We start from the raw sequence: 21,608 nt of genomic DNA, 5'->3' as shown, positions 1-21,608 counted from the left end.
AACTTAGTGTAGACGTTACCATGACAACCAGCATCACGTAAGTCCAGTCAGAGTGAGATGAGCAGCAGTGAGCAGTGCTTGTGTTTTTAACTGTTTTAAAATGATGTCAGACTCAGGAAAACGTCCTTCACATGTCCTTGTTAAAGAAGGCCGAGAGGAAGACGTCGTGTTCTGAGACACATAAGCTGGACGTCCGTCCCACCGCTGTCTCCTCTGTTGAACGTTATAAACTTTCACTATGACGCGACGCACATGATCAGAACATACTTAGACTTTCTGACAGGGAATGTAATCAGATACAGGCATTTACACAGCTATTATACTTCTATTTAACTGATTATTTACAGGATCACCCACCTTGTTCAGTCGGATAGAAACTGTATTCCGATTGGCCTCAACTGGACTAGTCTGTTCTGATTGAGGTTTATACATGGACGTATTTTATTCTGATTGAGGTATTAGTTGGATTATTAACAGATATTGTTATTCGGCTGTGCGTAAATGTAGCTATTGACTCTGATGCTCTGGCCTGTTTACATATGGGTTTATTCGATGAATTTAACATATTGTGAAAAAAAATTGCAAAAGCTATGACACATTTAATATTTGATGTTTTTCTAGCATGTTGAAATCAGCAAATTAATAGAAATTGTGCACTAAGAAGTGCAGAAGAATTCCATATTTAATAGCGGCGAATCCTCTTGAATGCTTTCCACCTGATGCACCAATAATGACTTTAACTTTCTATTTCTGTAGTGTAAGCAGTTATAAATAAAACAGTTGTGAAATCTTCATCACCAGCAGTCTGAGCTGAGCTCTCTCTGTTGCTGTAGGTCCAGCGGGAATGCCCGGATACGGTAAAGACGGTCTTCCAGGAGCATCAGGAGCTCAGGGAGAGCCTGGAAATCCAGGACCTCATGGTCAGCCTGGCCCACCGGGACCCCCTGGACAGTGTGACCCCTCTCAGTGTGCCTACTATGCCAGCCTGGCGTCACGACCTCACACTAAAAACGTCAAGGGCACCTAAGCCCCCCCCGCCACTCACCTGGACCTATTTATGAACTTGGAGATTCAGTGAAGCCAGAGCTTTTCCTGTCAGTGTCCGGGGAACTTCGGTTTGGGAACGCTGAGACGTGCGTATGAGTGTGTGTTCATGTGTGTGTGTATGCGTGTGTGTGGGTGTGTGTGTCCTGCCCCTCAGATATCATAGGGAATTGTGGGTAATTTGTCTGGTGGGCAGGAATGGGGGGTTTGTACTATAATTTGAGGAAGACTAGGTATTTAAACGTAGCTCAGTTTCTTCCGTCAGGGATTTTCGCTCTCTGTTGACCAAGATGTACTGTCCAGGCTTTTTAGGTAACCTATGAACATATATCCCAGAAAGCCCCTTACTGCCCTCACCTGAGGTGCCATGGTGATATTACTGTACTCCCCCTGAGCCAGTGAGTAAAATGATTGTGATAAATTAGGCTGATTTGATGTTAAGGGGGTCTTTTGAAGTTGGGGTGGGGGTAGTTATCTAGTTTTATCCTCTGGAGTTTGTTGATGTGGAGGATGGTGAAAAGTGGTGAAACATGATTTTTTGACACGTCAATATCAAGTTTCAAGACGCAATCATTAGTGGTCTGATCCGAGATGATGACGTGCACCATTATGCCCACCGTTTTCATTATATTCTGTTAAGTTATGGAGCTTTTAGCCAGTTTGCAAATATATTTTTAGTTTTCAACTTAATTAAATCCAATATTAAATAACAACCCAACTCTTAAGAACGTTATTTTTGGCACTCGTTATGTACTTAGTTCTTCGCCCCAAGATATACACGAAATTCAACAGCATGACTAATTGGTTGCCTTTTTTCTTTTATTGGAATTAGGCTGAGAAGCAAGAATGCATTACACAGAATGTTTTCTTTTCCATGAGCCACAGCTATGGAGGGTAATGTCCTTCCCTAATCTACCAGTTGTACTGTTAATCAGTTATGTTGACTCATAAAGTTTCTGTATCTTTATATTCTTGTTGTTCTTTTCCGTCCGGTGGTCTTTGTGACCTGTGCTGTCCTACCGAGGCAATAAAAACAAGGTTGTTAACTCTGATGGAAAATCACTGTACACCTGATGTGTGGTTTAATAATACACTTCCACACCAAAAGTCTGAAAGCGTTGCCTCTTGTGAGCCAATTAAAGGCACCTGAATGAAGAGACAGAGTCGGTTTCTGATTGCATGAAATGACCACAGCCCTCAGCAAGGGATTTCATTCCAGTGTGATGTAAATAATGACCAACTGCAGCAGTAACAACAAAAACAAGCATAATTTGTGCAGTATGACCAGTTTTGTCTGTTTTTTTGGTGGTTTTGGTCAGTGAGAAAGATTGTCTGGAGAGGCAGGGCGTCAGACTTGTTATCGGTCACTGTATAGATTACAGTCTAGTGCTCACAAGACTTTTGCGATCGTTTTGTTCCATTTGAGAGTTGGCTACTATCATCTGAAATGTATAACCTGATTGAACCCATCTGTGTACTGTACCTAATGAAGAAATGATTGTTAACTGCAGGTTCCTGCTTTCCCCTATTTCCCCTGTCGCCCACAACAGAACCGAATCTGTTCTGGACGATGGTAGGAAAGTCTGTTTACCCAAGATCGTCCGAACAGTGTTCTTTTGTCTTTTGTTGTCTGCTTGTTTGTGCTTGCTCCTCTTGTTTTAGCTTCGCAGATGATAAATGGCAAGTGCTAATGATGGGACATGTTTTGACAAGCTAGCTCATTACACTCGCATAGTTATGTAAATTAAGTGCTTTTGGTCACTTTGCAAGTAAACCTAATGTCAGCATTTTTTGACTCCCACCTGTGTTTTTCTTCACAGCTGGTGCTAACGTTGTCTCGGCCTTTTTGTTTCACGGCTTTATACGTTTTTAATGTCTTTTTTCCTTTCATCACAGGTTGCATTAAATTATTTTAATGAAGTACCGGTACAGGCCTTGTAAAATAACATAAATTATGCATGAACTCTACCTGTTTATACTGATTCCTTGGTGCTAAAATAATCAAAATTGGGACAATGTGTATGTATTGGAAGGAAATATATGTTTTAATAAAGAGTGGATCAGGCCCATTTTATAGAACATGCATTTTCATTGTGAATCTTCCTTGTTTTATAGAGACGTTTGAATTAGCACAGTGTCGTATTGTCGAATTCAGAGTTTATAGCCCAAAGTAAAAGTTATTAAGAATTATTTACTGTTCATTGTATTGGTTTAACCTGATTTTTCTCTTTTTAATTTCAGGTTATCCAATTGAGCCTTGAGCTTTACATGTATACATATGAACAAAATAATGTGAATTGGTTTCTTTAGAAAAAAATGGATAGCATTTGCAAAGCTATCACATAATGTAGTTCTATAATTCTATCTCTGCTTTTAAAAAAGTATATGAAACATCAAAAATGTTAATGTGTATGAATTTAGTCTCAAAAGTGGTGTTCCTCAGGGGCACATATTAAGCCCAATTGAAAGTCATAATGAAGATTCTTTCTCTGATTTAAAAAATGTACATTAAACAGTAAAAACATTAATGTGTATGAATTTAGTCTCAAATAATACAACATATACAGGGATCCTGAGCGAACTGAGTGGCATGTTAGGCCCAATTAAAAGTCATACAAACTGGGTCAGGACAATTCTCAGGCTCTACAGGATAAACTCCACAGCTTGTCACAGGCTTGTCTTATATGGTCATCAAAATGACATATTCTGTTTCTAATCCTGGCGTAGTAAGAAGCTGAGTATTAATTAAGCAATTCAAGTGAGCAGAACAGTGAGTTCCTGCACAGGAAGGAAAATAAGTAAATAAAAGATGTTCAAGGTAATAGAAACTCTAATAATCCATCCTATCACCCTCCTCTGAAACACAGTTCAGTATTCATGTCATTCAGCTCTAAAACGCAGCTCAGTGAGCTGTGTAATTGTTTCGTATTATCTACTGTACGTAGCAAGAAAAACTGCCCAGAACAGCAAGAAACGTGTATCTATTGATTTTTCTTATACGAAAGTCCATTTATCCTGACAGGGAAGTCAGTGTGAAAAAAGGCTGCGCGCTGTGAAATGATTTTATACTATGCTTTGTCATAGCATTTCATAATTGTTTCTTGAATGTACTGTATTCGCAGGAGCTGCATTAACATTACAGGCTGGAGAAGTTTATCTATCCATTTGAAAGCCTGTTTTTAACTTCAAAGGCCTGGTTTCACATCCTGGCCCTGAAAACGAAAGTAACATTAGTTTGCCAAGTTATTTATCAATTGTCTGGAGGAATTTCTCTCCTTTTACCAGCTCTTTTTTTTATCTCCTTTGTTTGATGTTACTAAATCAAATTGAAATGCAGTGAATTAATTTCACTTCCACACCAATTGCACCATTTAAGGTGGAACGGGAAAATTCTAACAAGAATCTGGCGAATGAGAAACTGACTTAACAACTTTTTAGTGTTTGACAGTTTCTCTCCGCAGATTAAACGTATCAGGAAACCAGCTGAGTTCTTATAAATGCAAATAAATCCATTCATCTCCAAATCATTGATGTTCGTCTTAAAGCTTTCTCTTTGTCTTAAATCTTTCTCTTTGCCTACTAGCTAGGCTATATTTTTATCTGCGTTGCTATGGTGACCAGCAGTCTGTGCGCCAACCTTCAGGGTTAATTTTTGGTGAATTAGCAGTTCTACATTGACTCCAGCGTTTGTTAAAACTGTGTTAGAACTAACGATCAGCAGAGCTTTATTTTACTGCAAAGGAGGATCATTCTTTATTTACTTATTCATACCTAAATCGAATTCTGCTGTGGAGCGGCAACTGGGCAGTAAAAGAGCTGCATGTTGCTGACCCCTGTGATGGAGGGACATATATGCCTAACCAGTGGTTTGGGCTGCAAGTTTCAAAGGACTCGTTTTATGTATTTTATGTATAATGTATTGTCCCAGTTTACAGTGTGTGTAATAACTGTGTAGTTACACATTAACAACACATACAACAACAGTGTAACTGCCAGTGATGTATTCACAGATAGACTACAGCAGTGCAGCCTAAGTAAATACACGTGTACTGACTACAGTGCACCTTGACAACACTATCAGCGTATTTTCCCTTAAGTAATTATACATGTATAATAAGGTGAACAGCTGTTTTTCCAACAGGACGTTTCTGATTGTACATTATAAAAGTACTACATGCATCTGGCCAGGAAATGCCAACTTTCCTAACATTTAGCCAGCGGTCATTGCACAATTATGTTGTGACATGAGAACCAAAGTTCTGGCTTTAACCCATTCTGTAGTGGCACTGTATTTAAACAGCACCAACACTAATAAACTAAAAGCGCTAAAAAAGGTCAGTACAGTATGACCTTGAGTGTGTTATTGATATTATATCACTGATTATACCAATTATTCATTTTTATTACTAGATCTAGAGACAATTACATTCAACAAAGAAAAATAGCTATGATTTAGCTGCATAAACACTACTTAATGAAGCATCGTAACACAAAACCTTCAGGATGTTTATACTGGAAACGTCAAGTTTTCTCATCAAGACAAAGCATAAACAAACTCCGAACTTATCAGCTAATAGCTTCAGAGATCTGTCTACATACTTTACACATGCAACACATTTAAAAGCAATATTAGCAGCTCACAGCAGATGAAGGACTATTAACTCAATCTTCCAGGCTGGCAGTATTCTTATATTTGTATATAATAATAGGTAGAGTCATGCTTTTCTCTGCCTCATGGGTTAGTTTCTCATGTTTTTGGCTAATTTAACCATGTTTAAATGAAAGACAGCAGGCTTCATTGCAGTATTTAAGGTAGAACATCAGCATGATGTAATGCAATGAGTCAAATGCAGAAACTGGGTGTCCGTCAAAAATGAAGCTGCCACTTCCATCTGGTGTAAATAGCTTATTGGTTACAATGGGAGTGTTCTGGTTTTCTCATTGATGCTAACTTTGGTCACTTTCTGTCGTTTTTTTTTTTGTTTGTTTGTTTGTTTTGTTTTTGTTTTTGTTTTTTTTGCAGGCTTGTTCCATAACCCCTTAAATGGCCAAGGCTCACTGGCGGGCCCAAAGTTTTATTACACACTTAGAGTAGATCAACCAGTTTGCACTTAAGTCCCTGTAGTTACTGAATAATAAGCCTTAGTATGTAATGAGCCTGAGATTTTAAGGGGTTAATTAAGGTTTTAATGAGTGGTTGTCATTGTTGCATTACAGGCTAATAAGGCTGAGGGCTGAGTAATACTTAGATTCATTTGGTGCACCATTATCATAGAATGCCTCTCTGCTATAAATGAACATCACTGCTTTATAAAGAGCGTCACACTACAAACTAGTTTGAAGTCAGAACTTTGGTTACCATGTCACAAACCAAGCATGCTACATGCTACTGCTACTAGCTAAATGTTTGGAACACTGTTATTTCCATCTATATACACTTGTGCAAATACTTAAGTACAAATGATATATAAAAATTTATATATCTGGATTTGCATACGCTGTACTTCCATAATCCATTTATAACAGTGAATTCATCACCAGTTGTTGAATGTATTGTTAATGTGCAACTACAGTTATTAAAGACTCTTAATGTAAAGTGGAATGCAATGTATAGTGAGGCACTCAAATGGAAAATACGACCCTCAATGATTTCCCGTTGGTGGAGAATTTTTATTTCAGTATCCCAATCAATGCACCACAGTGATGTTACGCGGACTTGATTTAGCTTACTCTCTGGTAGCGTTACTGCCATTAATTATCCTTGATGATCACATTTTGATCAAAAAAAAATAAAAACATGTGAAAAACCTTTTGTACTTTTGTAAAAACTGCCTGACCCCTTACTGTACTTTACAAATCATTTCACAACAGGCTTTGGTTTGCAGCTGCTCATCTGTGCTATAGAAATGAAAATGCCCGTCTGCATTTCCTCCTTTTATTCTACTGTATGTACAAGTCACAACAACAACTGTGCACTGGATCGGAATTCAAAAGATCTGTCTTCGTAAAGATGAAAGAGTCTCTATACAGCTGTCGGAAGTTTCCCCCATTTCCGCTGATTCACCATGACCATATCTGGAGTCTCTTCAAGTTTATTGGAATTATATGCACTTCCACTCTGTTCACTGTTGACTGTTGACAAATGGTGATTATGATGGATGTATTTTTTTCTCAGGAGCTTCATGTTCATGGGCCTTTAATGTTGATGGGCTTTTTCCCACCGACTACGTAAAGGGGCTGTGGTCTGAAGCAGTTTGAGGGGTCACAGAGGCCGGGGGGTCCAGGGGGTCCCCTGGTTCCTGGGGTACCTGGGATACCGGGTGTTCCTGCTTCTCCCCGGGCACCATTTTGGCCATCCTTACCAATGCCATTCTTGCCAGGAGGTCCTGCGTCAAACAAAGAAGCATAGGAAATATAAGGCCAAGTCAAAGCCCAAGCGCACTAGGTCAAATTCAGTTCCATTTAAAATGACCTTTCCTAGTATTTAGACACTTTTAGACTATTCAGGGCATCCATTTCATTTTCTACTCTGCTTTATAAGCTGTATATGTAAATGTGAAAAGGAATGTAAATTGTTGCAATGTACAAAGGAAGTCAGGTAATGATTCAGTCAGATAACATATGCAGGATGAAATTATCTCTTGGAGAAGCCTTTAGTTGCATACTGACAGCTGTCATATAATTTAGATTGTGTCTCTGATTAGAAAATGGCATTTTGACATTTAAATGTTACAGTACATGTATCAGATGCAACATAAACAGGCATTCAGAGAGAACTGAGTGGTGTCCCTCAGGGCCTTATATTAGGGCCAATTAAATGCCATGTTTATTTAAAAACTATGAGTCTGTAGGACGAATCTCAGGGCTTGTCATCAAATTTCTTCCATGGTCAATAGAATTTAATATTCCTCATATTTTTGTATGGGCATTTAGATTCTGTCAAAACAATTCTATGGTTCTATAGCAGAACTGCTCAAAGCAGGGTCAATCAGAATGAATGATTTGCCCCCCCTAGAAAGTTACCGCTACCCCACCCTATCATTCAATGAGAGCACAAACATATTTTTATACCACACAAAACATTAAATATAAAAAGTATTTTTTAAGCATTTTAGTAACAAAATAAAATGTAATGTTGAATATCTTTGGCAAAAACGTGGATTGACCCCTGAAGACCCTGGTCAATGGGATCTCAAGGTTTGTCAGTGTCTTACATGTTCAACCCCTGTAAGACGTTGCTTGTGTCACCCATATTTCAAACAAAACTGACCATATTACTGTTTCATATCACAGATTCTCACATCAGTTATCAAAGATAATTTTACATCAATCATCAAAAACAACAAAATAAACAGGCATCCAGAGCAAAGTGAGAGGCTTCCTTCAAAAGCTTAATTTATGAACCCTTTATCCTGGCAACTGTCTTATAATTGAATCAGTAATTTAATGAAATATCAGAAGTTATTTTATATATTTAGACATGTTCTTCAGAAATTCTCTTACTGTATTCAGGTTCCTTACAGGAACAGATGCTTATGGTTAAGAAAGACAAAATCGGATTATGGTCTTCAGTACATGACAAATGTGCGGGCCTGGTTTGCTTCTGGAAAATGGCTAAATCATTTCAAAAATCATAGGCTACATCATTTTTCCAGTAAATGTTGTTATGTTTTGCTGCTGTCACTAATAAGAAGGATCTTTATAGTGTTTTTACTAGGGATTTTGTTTCAGTTGAGCCTGTTGTTATGATACCACAGCTTTACTGGTTTTAATATTAATGTTCACAAAAAAAAACAAATACATTATATGTCCAAAAGTATCCAGACAGCCCTTCTAATCAGTGCATTCAGCTATTTTAAGGTGCACCAGTTAGTTGTGCAGGTACAGCTTGTATAATCTCCAAAGAAAGCACTGACCAATAGAATGGAGCAGCCAAGGTCACAATTCCCAATGCTAAGTACTTGTTAGAGGGGTATAAATCCCCCCAGCATTGGGCTGTATAGCAGTGGAACTGCATTCTCTGGGGTGATAGAGCTCCATCCAGTACCTCAGGATCCAGAACTGACCATCCAACACCAGTACCCAACCTCACTAATGCTCAATCAAATCCTCACAGCAATGTTCCAACATCTATTGTAAAGTCTCCACAGAAGAGTAGAGGCTGTTACTGCAGCAAAGGAGGAACAAACTCCCTAATAATACCATTGACGTCAGAAGAAACACTAAAAACAGCAAGTGCCTACAAACTTTTGGACATGTTGTGTAAATAAATAAACAAACAAATCCATTCCTGCCCTATAAGGTTATTTAAATATGTTTAAATGATTCATTTAGGCAAACGAAGGGCACGGTAGAACTTTTTTCTGTGTGTGTTGTAAATGTCACTCTACCTTCATGTTGACTTGACCTTTCACTTCAAACAAGACCAGTACCAGCAGGTGTGAATGTCGAGGATGATGAGGTCTTACCTTGAGCTCCTGGCTCTCCAGGAGTCCCTGGGATTCCAACACCTGTATCTCCCTTATCCCCCTTAGGTCCAGCATCACCTGTAAAAGAACCGAATACATGCACTCAGATTATGAGAGGGTAATAAGATGATATTTATCGTTATCATGGATTATCTCGCGTTATGTCACAACCTGCTTTTCCGATCATGGATATCGTCAATACTTAAAGAGCACTGATTGCATGTTTGATTACAAAGAGAGCATAATTAATCCTGTTTAATTGTTTAATGAGTGCACTGCAGTGAAATGTTGAAACACTGAATGAAAATTATTGTACTTATATTTTTTGATAGTATTTTAAAATGGTGCAATTCTTTGTTACCAAAGCTCAGAAAAACTAACAATAGCCATGCATATAGTTGTGTGCAAGAGTTTGGGCACTGTTTATTTGTTGAATTTAACATATTGAGGGAACAAAGGATGTGTTCACTTATTTTCACTTAGAAAATCAACAAAAACATGCCGTTTCATCGGGGGTGCCTAAACTTTTGCATACACCTGCACTGTGTATGGTGAAATGTGTTGTGATGTTGTATTTTTGCCATATTGTCCAGCCCAAACTCACATAATAATATTTTCTTTAAAAAGCACCCAAGAAAGACTCTGTGACTGTGTTACATGTAACAGCATTATGTAATCAGGATACAAAAAACAGGTAACTGTATTCAGTTACAGTGACAGTAATAAAGACAGTAATCAGGTTACAGGTGCGTCATAAAAACAGGGACGATTGCCAGCAGGATTATATTTATTTATATGCACGCAGTCGTGTCAGCTTTTGTCAAAATTTGCCGATTTGGATGATAAATATGCCACAAGAGTTTTTAATTTTGGGACAATGGAGGAGAAGGGGGTCTTACTGCCAGCAGAGAATTCTGAAAAATCCCCCTCACAAACAGCAGTTCGCAGTGATTTTATTTAGCCAATCTCTAGACATTTCTGAGGCAGTTTATTACTAAGTTTATTACACTAATGTCCGGCGCTCTGGCTCCCGGTAAACAGCTAACTGTTACTGCTGGTGCCCCTAAAGGAGTAGCTAATTTCACGTGTCGAACGATCGAGTCTCCTATAACCAGAGCACTTTTAACAGGCTCCTCAGCGGGTGTTTCGCTGAGCGGGGCAAACCTGTTTGACACGCGAATCGTAGGAGCGTGGTGTTCCGGTGGGCTAGCTTTGGCCTCAGTGTTAGCATTAGCCTTAGCTTTCTGGCTATGTCACCAAGACGTCACCCATTCACCCTGTTGTGAGGGCTCTAACGCTGGAGTCGAGGGGGGTGCTGGCTAGGTTGCCATCCACCCACTAGACTACTATCAACCCCCTAGGCTACCATCCACCTGCTAGACTACCATCAACCCACTAGGCTACCAGCCACCCCACTAAGCTACCATCCACCCACTAGGCTACCAGCCACCCTCACTAGGCTACCATCAACCCTCTAGGCTACCATCCACCCCACTAGGCTACCATCCACCCACTACGCTACCATCCACCACACTAGGCTACCATCAACCCACTAGGCTACCATTCACCCACTAGGCTGCCATCCACCCACTAGGAAACCATCCACCCACTAGGCTACCATCCACCCCACTAGGCTACCATCAGCCCACTAGGCTACCAGCCACCCCACTATGCTATTATCAACACACTAGGCTACCAGCCACCCCACTATGCTACCATCCACCCACTAGGCTACCAGCCACCCCACTAGGCCACCATCAACCTACTAGGCTACCAGCCACCCCACTACGCTATCATCAACCCACTAGGCTACCAGCCACCCACTAAGCTACCATCCACACCACTAGGCTACCATGCACTCAACTAGGCTACTATCCACCCACTAAGCTACCATCAACCCATTAGGCTACCATCCACCCACTAGGCTACGGTCCAACCAACTAGGCTATTGTCCATCCACCAGGCTACCAGGCACCCACTAAGCTACTGTTCACCCAACTAGGCTATTGTCCCCCCACTAGGCTAACATCCACCCACTAATCTACTATGAACCCACTAGGCTAACATCAGCCCAATAGGCTACCATCAACCCAACTAGGCTAACATCACTATGCTACCAGCTGCCACTAGGCTACTGTCCACCCACTCTACTACTGTTCACCCACTAGGCTATCAACCCACTAGGCTACTGTCCACCCAACTAGGCTACCATCCACCCAACTAGGCTATTGTCCACCCACTAGGCTACTGTCCACCCCACTAGGCTACCATCCACCCAACTAGGCTATTGTCCACCCACTAGGCTACTGTCCACCCCACTAGGCTACCATCAACCCACTAGGCTACTGTCCAGCCAACTAGGCTATTGTCCACCCACTAGGCTACTGTTCACCTAACTAGGCTATTGTCCACCCACTAGGCTATCAGCCACTCACTAGGCTACTGTCCACCCACTGCTACCAGCCACTCACTAGGCCACTGTCCACCCACTAGGCTACCATCCACCCACTAGGCTATGGTTCACCCAACTAGGCTATTGTCCACCCACTAGGCTACTGTGCACCTATTAGGCTACCATCCACCCAACAAGGCCTGATCGTAATCAGTAATCTGCACTGGGATACATTTTTAGAGGAACCCTTCCAACCCTGGTGACTACTAATGACTACATGCCAGTACTACATGATTTCTGAGAATCATTAGCTTTTTACCTTTTTTCTCTTGGCTCTCAGACAATTCTTGGCTCATTTGTAAAACGATTGAGATGCAGTTCCACAGAATGAGCCGAGGGCTCTCATTATCATCTCCCTATTATAGTTTCATTTCAAAACTCATTAAGAAGCACGCTCTTTCTTCCTAGCTAAAGGGCTAATTAGCATCAGCTGAACACATTGTGCCATGTGTTGGGACGATGAAACTGTAAGCAACACAATGTCGAAGCCCCCAGGGGCTACTTCCCCTGAGTTAGCGCGTCAGTAGAAATCAATCCCTGTTGTGTCATTCGAGGTACTGCATCCAAAGGTGAATCGCAATTATGAGACAGGTGTTAGCAACATTATCTGTAATGAGAAATCCATTCAGAATGCACAGTAGGCTTTATAATGTTTTGGATCTTGGGAAAAAATGCATTTGGAAGCCACATGGACAGTGGACGCTTTTTACGAGTTTAAAATGTAATGAGAGGATTTAAAACAAGTGAAGTAAATGAAAAGTTGGTGAAGTAAATGAAAAGTTGATGAATTTAAAAACTCTCCCTGATGAAGGTCTATGCCAAAAATACACAGAGGTAGCTTGTCAGCCTTTTATTCAAAACCATGATTCAATTAAGGCCCCATGGAAATTCATCTTGTGTATAACCTCAATTCCAAAAAAGTTGACACAGAATGTGAAATGCAAATAAAAACCAAAAGCATTGATTTGCAAATGCATTTTGACCGGTATTTAAACAAAAACCAGTACAAAGACAAGATATTTAGTGTTTTACCTTATCATCTTCATTGTTTCTTGTAAATATACCCTCAACTCTGAAACTGGGACCAGGGCAATTTAACTAAGAACGCTGTGAAATCCACAAATGCTAAGTTAAAACTGTACTATGCACAGTGGAAGTCATATATCATCAAAGCCCAGAAACACCGCTGACTTCTCTGGGCTCAAGCTAATCTGAAATTGACTGATTTCCAGTGGAAACATTTATTGTGGCCTGACGAGCAACTTTTCAGACTGTTTTTTGGAAAAAATGGACTTTCTTCAAAGAAGAAAAAACCCATCCAGATTGTTCCAAACGTGAAATTTAAGAGTCACAATATGGCCTGTCATGGGACGTGGGGGTGTCATTAGGTAACTTGTACATTTGTCAAGGCACCATTAAAGTAAACTAGAAATCAAACTATACCAATCAAGCGAGAACACCAATTATCCCCTCCACTCCTGACTAGACGTACACGTATGTCAGCAGACAACTTCCTTTCTTCTCTTCACTTTACAGTTGGACTGGTTGTAAAAAAAAATAAAATAAAATAAAATAAAATAAATAATACTAATAATAATAATAATAATAATAATATTTTTTTTTGCTGAAGTCTTTTTGAAAGTGTAAGAAAAGAGAAAACAATGCAGATGCTAAAAGGTTAATCTGCTAACCGGCCCTTCGCCTCATTTACATCTTAAACGGTGCAAAACATACATTATAAAATCAAGCTTTCAACAAATAATGAAGAGTGTTTTAGAAACTTAAATATGTTTTAGAAATTTACAATCAAAATAAAGCTGTACTTCAATTTATTTAAAACATCTGTTTGTTTTTTTTAGCTTTTGCTTTCTGAAAAACAGATGACTGTCAGAGTCTGACTGTACGTTTTGTATGTTTCGTTTTGTATGTTTCGTTTTGTATGTTCCTTTAGTAGCACTGTCTACTTTTTTAGATAAAAACTCTACCTTTTGGGCCTTGCTTTCCTGGCAGGCCATAAAATCCTGGAGGCCCCTGAGGGCCCGGCAGTCCCCGGGGTCCAGCCACTCCAGTAGTCCCTGCTGGTCCGGGAGGTCCAGGTAGACCCGCTGGGCCTGGAGTACCAGGAGCACCAATAGGCAGAGGCTTCTTGGCTAGTTCTTTCTTGTAGGCATCCAGATGTTCTGCAGAATGAAAAAGACAGCCATCGCTGTTTCTCTGAACCCCAATTTGTAAAAAGCATCAGAAGAAAACTACTTTTCTAAGGCCATTAAGAAGTAAGTCACAGAGGCATATTGCACAGCTTTTACCACTAAGTAATATTAATTTTCTTAACATCTCATCAAGAGTAGCAGCATTAAACTCAATGAACTTAACTGTTGGACTGTTCACAGTGAACAGGCATAAATTGTCATAAAATTAAATGCATATTGAGGTTCTGCAGTGAAGTAGGATGATTTGTCCATTACACTGACTGTTTATTATCAAAGATAGATGGGATACAAAAATATCTTGCCTTCAGCGACTGCTGAACATATTTCACGGATTTTCTCTTCACTCATTTTGGGACCCTAAGGAGAACAAACAGGAGAATAAACAGGCATATATAAAGACTTGCTTAATGGTGCATTAACATGATAAATTATAACAGCACTGATTGTTTTAAACTAATGTTTTTAGTTTTCAAAAGTAATATGCAGTAGGGACCAAAAATCTGAGACCACTAGTGGAAATGTTTCTATTTTGCACTCCTTTTTAATTTACTACAAGTTCTTTCATTATAAATTATATTATAAGCACAACAAACTGAGTGAAAACATGAATTTTCAAATTTTTTAGTGTTTGTCCTCCTTTTGCTGTGCATTTGAGCTGGTGCAGCTCTTATCAATAACAAAAGCTTCTAGTGAGTAGATCAAATCCACCTGAGAGTCACCTCAACAAGAACTTCACTGAATGGAATAAGACGGAAAAAATGACCTTTTGCACAGGGTCACTGACACCAATTTGCTTCAGTTTAAATACTGACCTAGAAATAGTGCAGAATCTTCAATATTTCTTCTTCATTTTATTCGTCCTAAATTTTCGTTGTTTTAAAATTTTCAACATTCTAAAACTCTCTGTTGCTTACTTGCAGGAATTTTCAAAGAGGTCTCAGATTTTTAGACTTTACTGTATATTTATGTGTATATTTACACACAGTACTGTGCAAACATCCAGTCAAAACAGTATTAAAGTACAAATGACAGAGCCTTGCTTTCAGTTGTTAAAGAAATATGCTGTTATATTTTTCCACACCCCCAAAGTTTGGTCTCAAACACCAGCAGCTTCTTTATCTATGTTTTTATTTTTTGTTTCCTTTTCTCAGACATGGCTTTGTGACATCTATACATCCTTTCAGGTTCATCACATTTTATGCTTTATTTCTGTTTTATAAGCCATATTTATATGTTTTATGTTTTTTCCCAATATGTTACTATATACTATATAACTAGTATTTGTTACTACATACAAAATACTATATACATATATACTATCTTTGTCGCTACACATACAAAAGACTACTGGCTCTTCAATATTTGCATATTTTCTTTAATAGGATGTGAAAACAATTATTGGTGCTCATATTTCATGTGAATTTCACATTTTTTCATCTTGACGTCACTTACAGGGTATCCTCTGGGACCTGGGGGTCCTGGAAGTCCTCTATCTCCCTCTAGGCCTCTTGCTCCTTGGGGTCCGGCCAGTCCCTCATGTCCTGGCTGTCCTGGACGGCCTTCAGCTCCTGTAGCTCCTCTTTGTCCTTTCTCTCCTCGCTTTATGAGAAACGCAATAAGAAAGAGAAGAAAATATTTAAAAAATATAATAATATTTCTGATGGCTCTCATTGTACACATTGTAATGTACTGGGTGCTGTAAAATACCTCTCCCTTGATGCCAGGAATGCCTGGAGGACCCTGTAATAAATAATTCAGATGATTTAATGAATTATTTATTTAAAAATAATGCTGCAGTCAGTTTCAGTCAATAAAACTGGAAATACATTTTAAAAAGAGGTAAATAAATGTTTAGGTAAATCAGGACAAATCCTGCTATCTGTGTAAACAAAACCATTATCATGTTACTTCTGCTATTAGTCATCTTCATGAATTTGAAAAAGGCCAGTAAGAAGTATAATGTAAACTGAACTATATATATATATATATATATATATATATATATATATATATATATATATATATATATATATATAAACTGTGTTCACTTTGTGAAAATTCAGTTTTTCATGTTTAGTGAATCCTCTGTTCAAATGATGAAAATAATTTTATTGAATTACTGGTCTGATAAAAACATTCTGATGAATCTGATGAATATTTTGTCCACTCATATAGCTACAACTAAATTCACAGTTTTTACATTGAAATCTTTGTTTTGTGACCAATCTCATAAAATAAGATTGCTGTGGACATTATGATTAATTGTGATGAACGATTTTTATTAATTAACTGCCCTATAATATAATCCTTTTTAATGAGAAAATGAGACACACAGTACCTGATCACCCTTAACTCCTGGATCTCCAGTAGCACCTGGATCGCCCTGCGGATCAAGGTGAAAGAAAGTGAATCACGTGTTTATAATTAGATGAAAAGTAAAAGATGCAAAATGTAATCATTTAATACACATACCTCACTTCCTTTGGGACCAATTGGACCAATAGGGCCCTGCAATAAAAGACATATACACTCACATTTACAAAAACATCATGATGTCGGCACCTTTTCAAAACTGCAAGCACACAAAAATGCAAGCCGATACTTCGGCTTACTGAGACGAATTCATCCCCTCAACTCATCCATTCAGCCATTAATTATTTATGCCCAAAATATTTGCATACAACTGTATATAGTGCATATTTGTTATATAAACTTATGGGTCCGGCCTCACCTGATCTCCTTTGTGACCTGTGTGACCTTTGATTCCACGAGGACCCATCAGACCCCGATCTCCTTTCTCACCCTGTGGAGAACATATTCCAGAAAAAAGAATGTCTTTCAACCTGACACGTGCCACAGAGCTGTATCTAACTAAATGTAACAATATTTAATAGCAATCTAGAATCATACTAAGGAAAGGTTGCTCATCATAGCAAGGTCATAAGGTCAATGTGTACAAAATCTTCTTCTGAGAATCTACATGTGTTGTAAATGAAGGCCATGCTTGGACCCCCGTGATTGCCATTTGTGGTATAGATGATAATTAGTCCTCATAGAGGTGATGACAGACTTGAAAATCAATGTGTTTTACATCAGTTTCAGAGGAACACTAAATGGAAGCTAATTATCCTGGTTGTTAACAATGATAACTTACATTTATTGCGATTATTAATTACCATCAGCAATAACACACACTGAAGAAATCACAAGAGGACTGATATCAAACAGAGCCAACAGTGCAAGATTCCTAAGCAACAAAGCTCCAGAAAGAGGAAAAACTGCACTGATGTGACTCCGACAGGACAACAGTGAAACTGTTCTGACCTGCTGACCGTTGTTCTTAGGTACTTTGCCAGACTCACCGTGAGTCCCTGAGGCCCCATGGGGCCAACCGGACCCTGCTTCCCTGTCTCACCCTGGAAAAAAACAAAAGGGTAATGCTGGTCACTGAGAACAAAGAAACTGTTAAATAAATCTTAAGTAAATAGCGGTGTTGGCCATGGAGATCTAAGAAAGAGCTTATTTTAAAAAATCATGAAAAACCTTCTAAAAAACAGTTAAATTAAATTATGTTAAATTAACCTTAAATCTATTCATTAATGCAAAGAAAGCAAACCTAAAGATCAGATTTTGTCAGTATACTCAAGATGACTGACTGGACATCACACTGAATGGACATCGCTTAAACTAAAGTGGGGGACATTTGTTACATTTATAACAGGTTTTGCATCATCATTCCCAAATAATTGGACTTAAGAACACCATTAATCAACGAAAGATTTTGATGCCCTAAAACTAATTTGATTAATTTCCATACATAATTTCCTGTATAATTTTAGTTGCATTTTTCATTGAGCTCATTTGGAATATGTCTATCTTAACTGGGTCTGCCTTTAGAAGTTGTTCATAACAATCGTATTAATGGTACAAATAAATGTCTATTTAGTTTCAGGGCCTCTATGTCAATACAATATCAGTTACATCATAAACATCCGATGTCATCTTGCAAATACTGTGATACGATATTCATAAATACATACATTTAAAAACAATATGTATTTTATTCAATGCTTATGCATGTGTCATGAGGTCCCTATGTAGGTACCATTCCAATAAGCAATGATCTCCACCAGATAGAGACAATAACTACCAGAAAATGCAGAAAACATTCTAAAAACATGCAACACTATGCACTCATATGGGAACTGTTTCATTTAAATAAGTGAACTAATGAAGGTTACATGTGATGTAATGTAGTAAAGATTAACATACAGTGACTCCTTTGGCTCCAGGGACTCCATCCTGTCCAGGAGCTCCTGGTTCACCCTGTGAAAATTATGACAGATTCGGTCATTGTGGCACATATTCGCTTGTGAACCAACTAACAAAGCTGATACTATGAAATCTCAAGAGGTTGATAAGGTATTGCTAGGCCATTACTACTGTATCCCAGGTGGTTGCTAAGGTGTTGGTTGACCATTGCCATGTTATTCCAGGTGGTTGCTAAGGTGTTGCTAGACCATTACTATGGTATCCCAGGAGGTTGCCAAGGTATTGCTAGGCCATTGCTATTGTATCCTAAGCAGTTGCTAAGATGTTGCTAGGCCATTACTATTGTATCCTGGGCAGTTGCTAAGATGTTGCCTGTCCATTGCCATGTTATCCCAGGTGGTTGCTAAGGTTTTCTAGGCCACTACTGTGGTATCCTATGCAGTTGCTAAGGTAAAACTTGGTCATTACTTTTGTATCCCAGGTAGTGTCAAAGAAAGATTAAACACAGAATTTTATCAGTTTAATTTCACTCTAATATAAACTGTACAGTTACTTTCATGACGACGCTATTTGAAATGATTATTTAACAACTTACTGGTTTACCAGGAAGACCAGCTGGACCTACAGAACCGACAGCTCCAATGTCACCCTGTAACACGGACACAAACACACATAAATGTAAATAGTATTTGTCATGGCTTAATTATTCACCTTTTTTCAACTGAGAACCAACAATGACCTAAAAAAAAACATTTTGATTTATATAATATTAATATCCTTACCTTTGGACCAACAGGTCCCACAAGTCCTTGCTTTCCCGGCAAACCCTGTTTTTTAGATAAAAGGCAAACACTGAGTTTCATTCATTTTACTTTCATCAGTGTTCCTTGAATATCTACTCACTGAAGATGAAGAATTCACATTTACAGCCACCACAGCGTTTCTGGCACACGTCCCAGGAAACAATTACACAGTTACAGAGATGAAACCGGTTTGAAACCAACTCATAAAGTAGTTGCTCAAAAGAGCTTCCATAAGAGCAGTTAAATATTTATCTGTTGTTTGGAAATTTTAAAGCCTCAGGGAAACTAAGTCAATGTTTTCTTTTTAAGTAGGTTAATCTTGCTCTGGTAGGCACATTCTGTACATGTGCATAAGCAGTACCCTTATGAATCACAAGGCTGATGTGATTTGTCCAGTCCCACACAGCTTTAACAAAACCATGTTTTTTTAAGATCTCTTTGTTCATAAATCAGAGAACCATACAGTGGGAAAGTTTAACCAAGTGAAAGCTAATGCCCAAGCAAAAGCTAATGCCCAAGCAAAAGCTAACGCCCAAGCAAAAGCTAAGGCCCAAGCAAAAGCTAAGGCCCAAGCAAAAGCTAAGGCCCAAGCAAAAGCTAACAACCAAGCAAAAGCAAACAACCAAGTAAAAGCTAATGCCCAATCAAAGCTAACAACCAAGCAAAAGCTAACAACCAAGTAAAAGCTAATGCCAAAGCAAAAGCTAATGCCCAAGCAAAAGCTAACAACCAAGCAAAAGTTAATGCCCAAGTGAAAGCTAACGCCCAAGCAAAAGCTAAGGCCCAAGGAAATGTTAATGCCCAAGGAAAAGCTAAGGCCCAAGGAAAAGCTAACACCAAAGTGAAAGCTAACACCAAAGTGAAAGCTAACGCCCAAGCAAAAGGTAATGCCCAAGCAAAAGCTAATGCCAAAGCAAAAGCTAATGCCCAAGTGAAAGCTAATGCCTAGGGAAAAGCTAATGCCCAAGAAAAAGCTAATGCCCAAGCAAAAGCTAATGCCCAAGTGAAAGCTAACGCCCAAGCAAAAGCTAATGCACAAGGAAAAGCTAATGCTCAAGCAAAAGCTAATGCCCAAGGAAAAGCTAATGCTCAAGCAAAAGCTAATGCACAAGCGAAAGCTAACACCAAAGTGAAAGCTAACACCAAAGTGAAAGCTAACACCCAAGCAAAAGGTAATGCCAAAGCAAAAGCTAATGCCCAAGCAAAAGCTAACGCCCAAGTGAAAGCTAACGCCCAAGCAAAAGCTAATGCACAAGGAAAAGCTAATGCTCAAGCAAAAGCTAATGCCCAAGGAAAAGCTAATGCTCAAGCAAAAGCTAATGCACAAGCGAAAGCTAACACCAAAGTGAAAGCTAACACCCAAGCAAAAGGTAATGCCCAAGCAAAAGCTAATGCCCAAGCAAAAGCTAACGCCCAAGCAAAAGCTAATGCCCAAGAAAAGCTAATGCCCATACAAAAGCTAATGCCCAAGCAAAAGCTAATGCCCAAGTGAAAGCTAATGCCCAAGAAAAAGCTAATGCCCAAGTGAAAGCTAATGCCCAAGCGAAAGCTAATGCCCAGGGAAAAGCTAATGCCCAGGGAAAAGCTAATGTCCAGGGAAAAGCTAAGGCCCAAGGAAAAGCTAATCACCAAGAGAAAGGTATAACCAAGCAAATGTTCATGCCTAAACGAAAGCTAATACCGATCAAAGCTAATGCTCAAGTGAAAACTAGAAACCAAACGAAGTTCTGCTTCAGTGTTGTAGCAGGCTGGGAGTATTGGACTGAGGGTTGTCAGTCACGCATGCTCATTAGAATATTAGGCCACGCCCAGACCGTTCTCAGCTGGGTCTGATTAGTGTTTTTTAAGATCTGATATGCTTTTTTGTTTGCTTACTTTCTTGTATTTCTATCCTGTTTTTTATTCAAACTTTGCTGGTTGTTTAATGTAACTCTCAAATAATATTTTAATATCATTCAAGGATTTTTAATATTTTGCACTGCCTCTAAACCTTTTCTGACATATCATACACCGCTGAAGGGAACCTCACAAGTGAGCTCTTGTATAATGTGCATAATAATTAAACTCAGAGCAGAGACTGACCAGAAGGAGGTAATGTGTCACCATAAAGTGGCTAAGAGGGAACTCTAAACGACACTGACCCAACAAAATATGTATTTATTTTTATTTTAATCATGATTAAACATTTTACAGCTGAACAATTATATGAGAGGTCAAGTTTTTCGGGCAATACAGAGCAGCTTGAGCTCTTTCCATTTAGAAAGGCTGGAATATGTTTGTGTTTGTGTGTGTTTGATGTAAGAGGTGAAGGAAATCTGCCACAGGATGCTACATTGAGGCATAACTGCTGCATAGCTAT

At 38.9% G+C, this 21,608-nt stretch overlaps 2 protein-coding genes across 4 annotated transcripts in view; one reads left to right on the top strand and one right to left on the bottom strand.

The window, feature by feature from the left end:
* Positions 1 to 2,474, top strand: part of col22a1 (collagen, type XXII, alpha 1) — a 123,029-nt gene extending 120,555 nt beyond the window's left edge. Inside the window, exon 64 of the mRNA XM_036576727.1 lies at positions 834 to 2,474. Coding sequence (XP_036432620.1) covers positions 834 to 1,027 — 194 coding nt within the window. The 3' untranslated portion in view covers positions 1,028 to 2,474. The remainder of the gene's footprint in view (positions 1 to 833) is intronic.
* Positions 2,475 to 6,700: 4,226 nt separating this feature from the next.
* Positions 6,701 to 21,608, bottom strand: part of LOC118812045 (collagen alpha-1(IX) chain-like) — a 73,904-nt gene continuing 58,996 nt past the window's right edge. For all 3 annotated transcript variants that reach the window (XM_036576724.1, XM_036576726.1, XM_036576725.1), the window contains 13 exons: positions 19,229 to 19,273; positions 19,042 to 19,095; positions 18,447 to 18,500; positions 17,537 to 17,590; positions 16,906 to 16,977; positions 16,647 to 16,682; positions 16,513 to 16,557; positions 15,882 to 15,914; positions 15,627 to 15,773; positions 14,477 to 14,531; positions 13,950 to 14,144; positions 9,513 to 9,590; positions 6,701 to 7,430 (listed from right to left, as the gene is read on the bottom strand). In XM_036576724.1, coding sequence (XP_036432617.1) covers positions 7,231 to 7,430; positions 9,513 to 9,590; positions 13,950 to 14,144; positions 14,477 to 14,531; positions 15,627 to 15,773; positions 15,882 to 15,914; positions 16,513 to 16,557; positions 16,647 to 16,682; positions 16,906 to 16,977; positions 17,537 to 17,590; positions 18,447 to 18,500; positions 19,042 to 19,095; positions 19,229 to 19,273 — 1,068 coding nt within the window. In that variant the 3' untranslated portion in view covers positions 6,701 to 7,230. The remainder of the gene's footprint in view (positions 7,431 to 9,512; positions 9,591 to 13,949; positions 14,145 to 14,476; positions 14,532 to 15,626; positions 15,774 to 15,881; positions 15,915 to 16,512; positions 16,558 to 16,646; positions 16,683 to 16,905; positions 16,978 to 17,536; positions 17,591 to 18,446; positions 18,501 to 19,041; positions 19,096 to 19,228; positions 19,274 to 21,608) is intronic.

The sequence above is a fragment of the Colossoma macropomum genome, unplaced genomic scaffold, assembly GCF_904425465.1.
Source record: "Colossoma macropomum unplaced genomic scaffold, Colossoma_macropomum, whole genome shotgun sequence".
Taxonomy (NCBI): Eukaryota; Metazoa; Chordata; class Actinopteri; order Characiformes; family Serrasalmidae; genus Colossoma; species Colossoma macropomum.
Note: the sequence above shows the minus strand (reverse complement) of the source record. Positions and strands in the feature narration are given on the sequence as shown.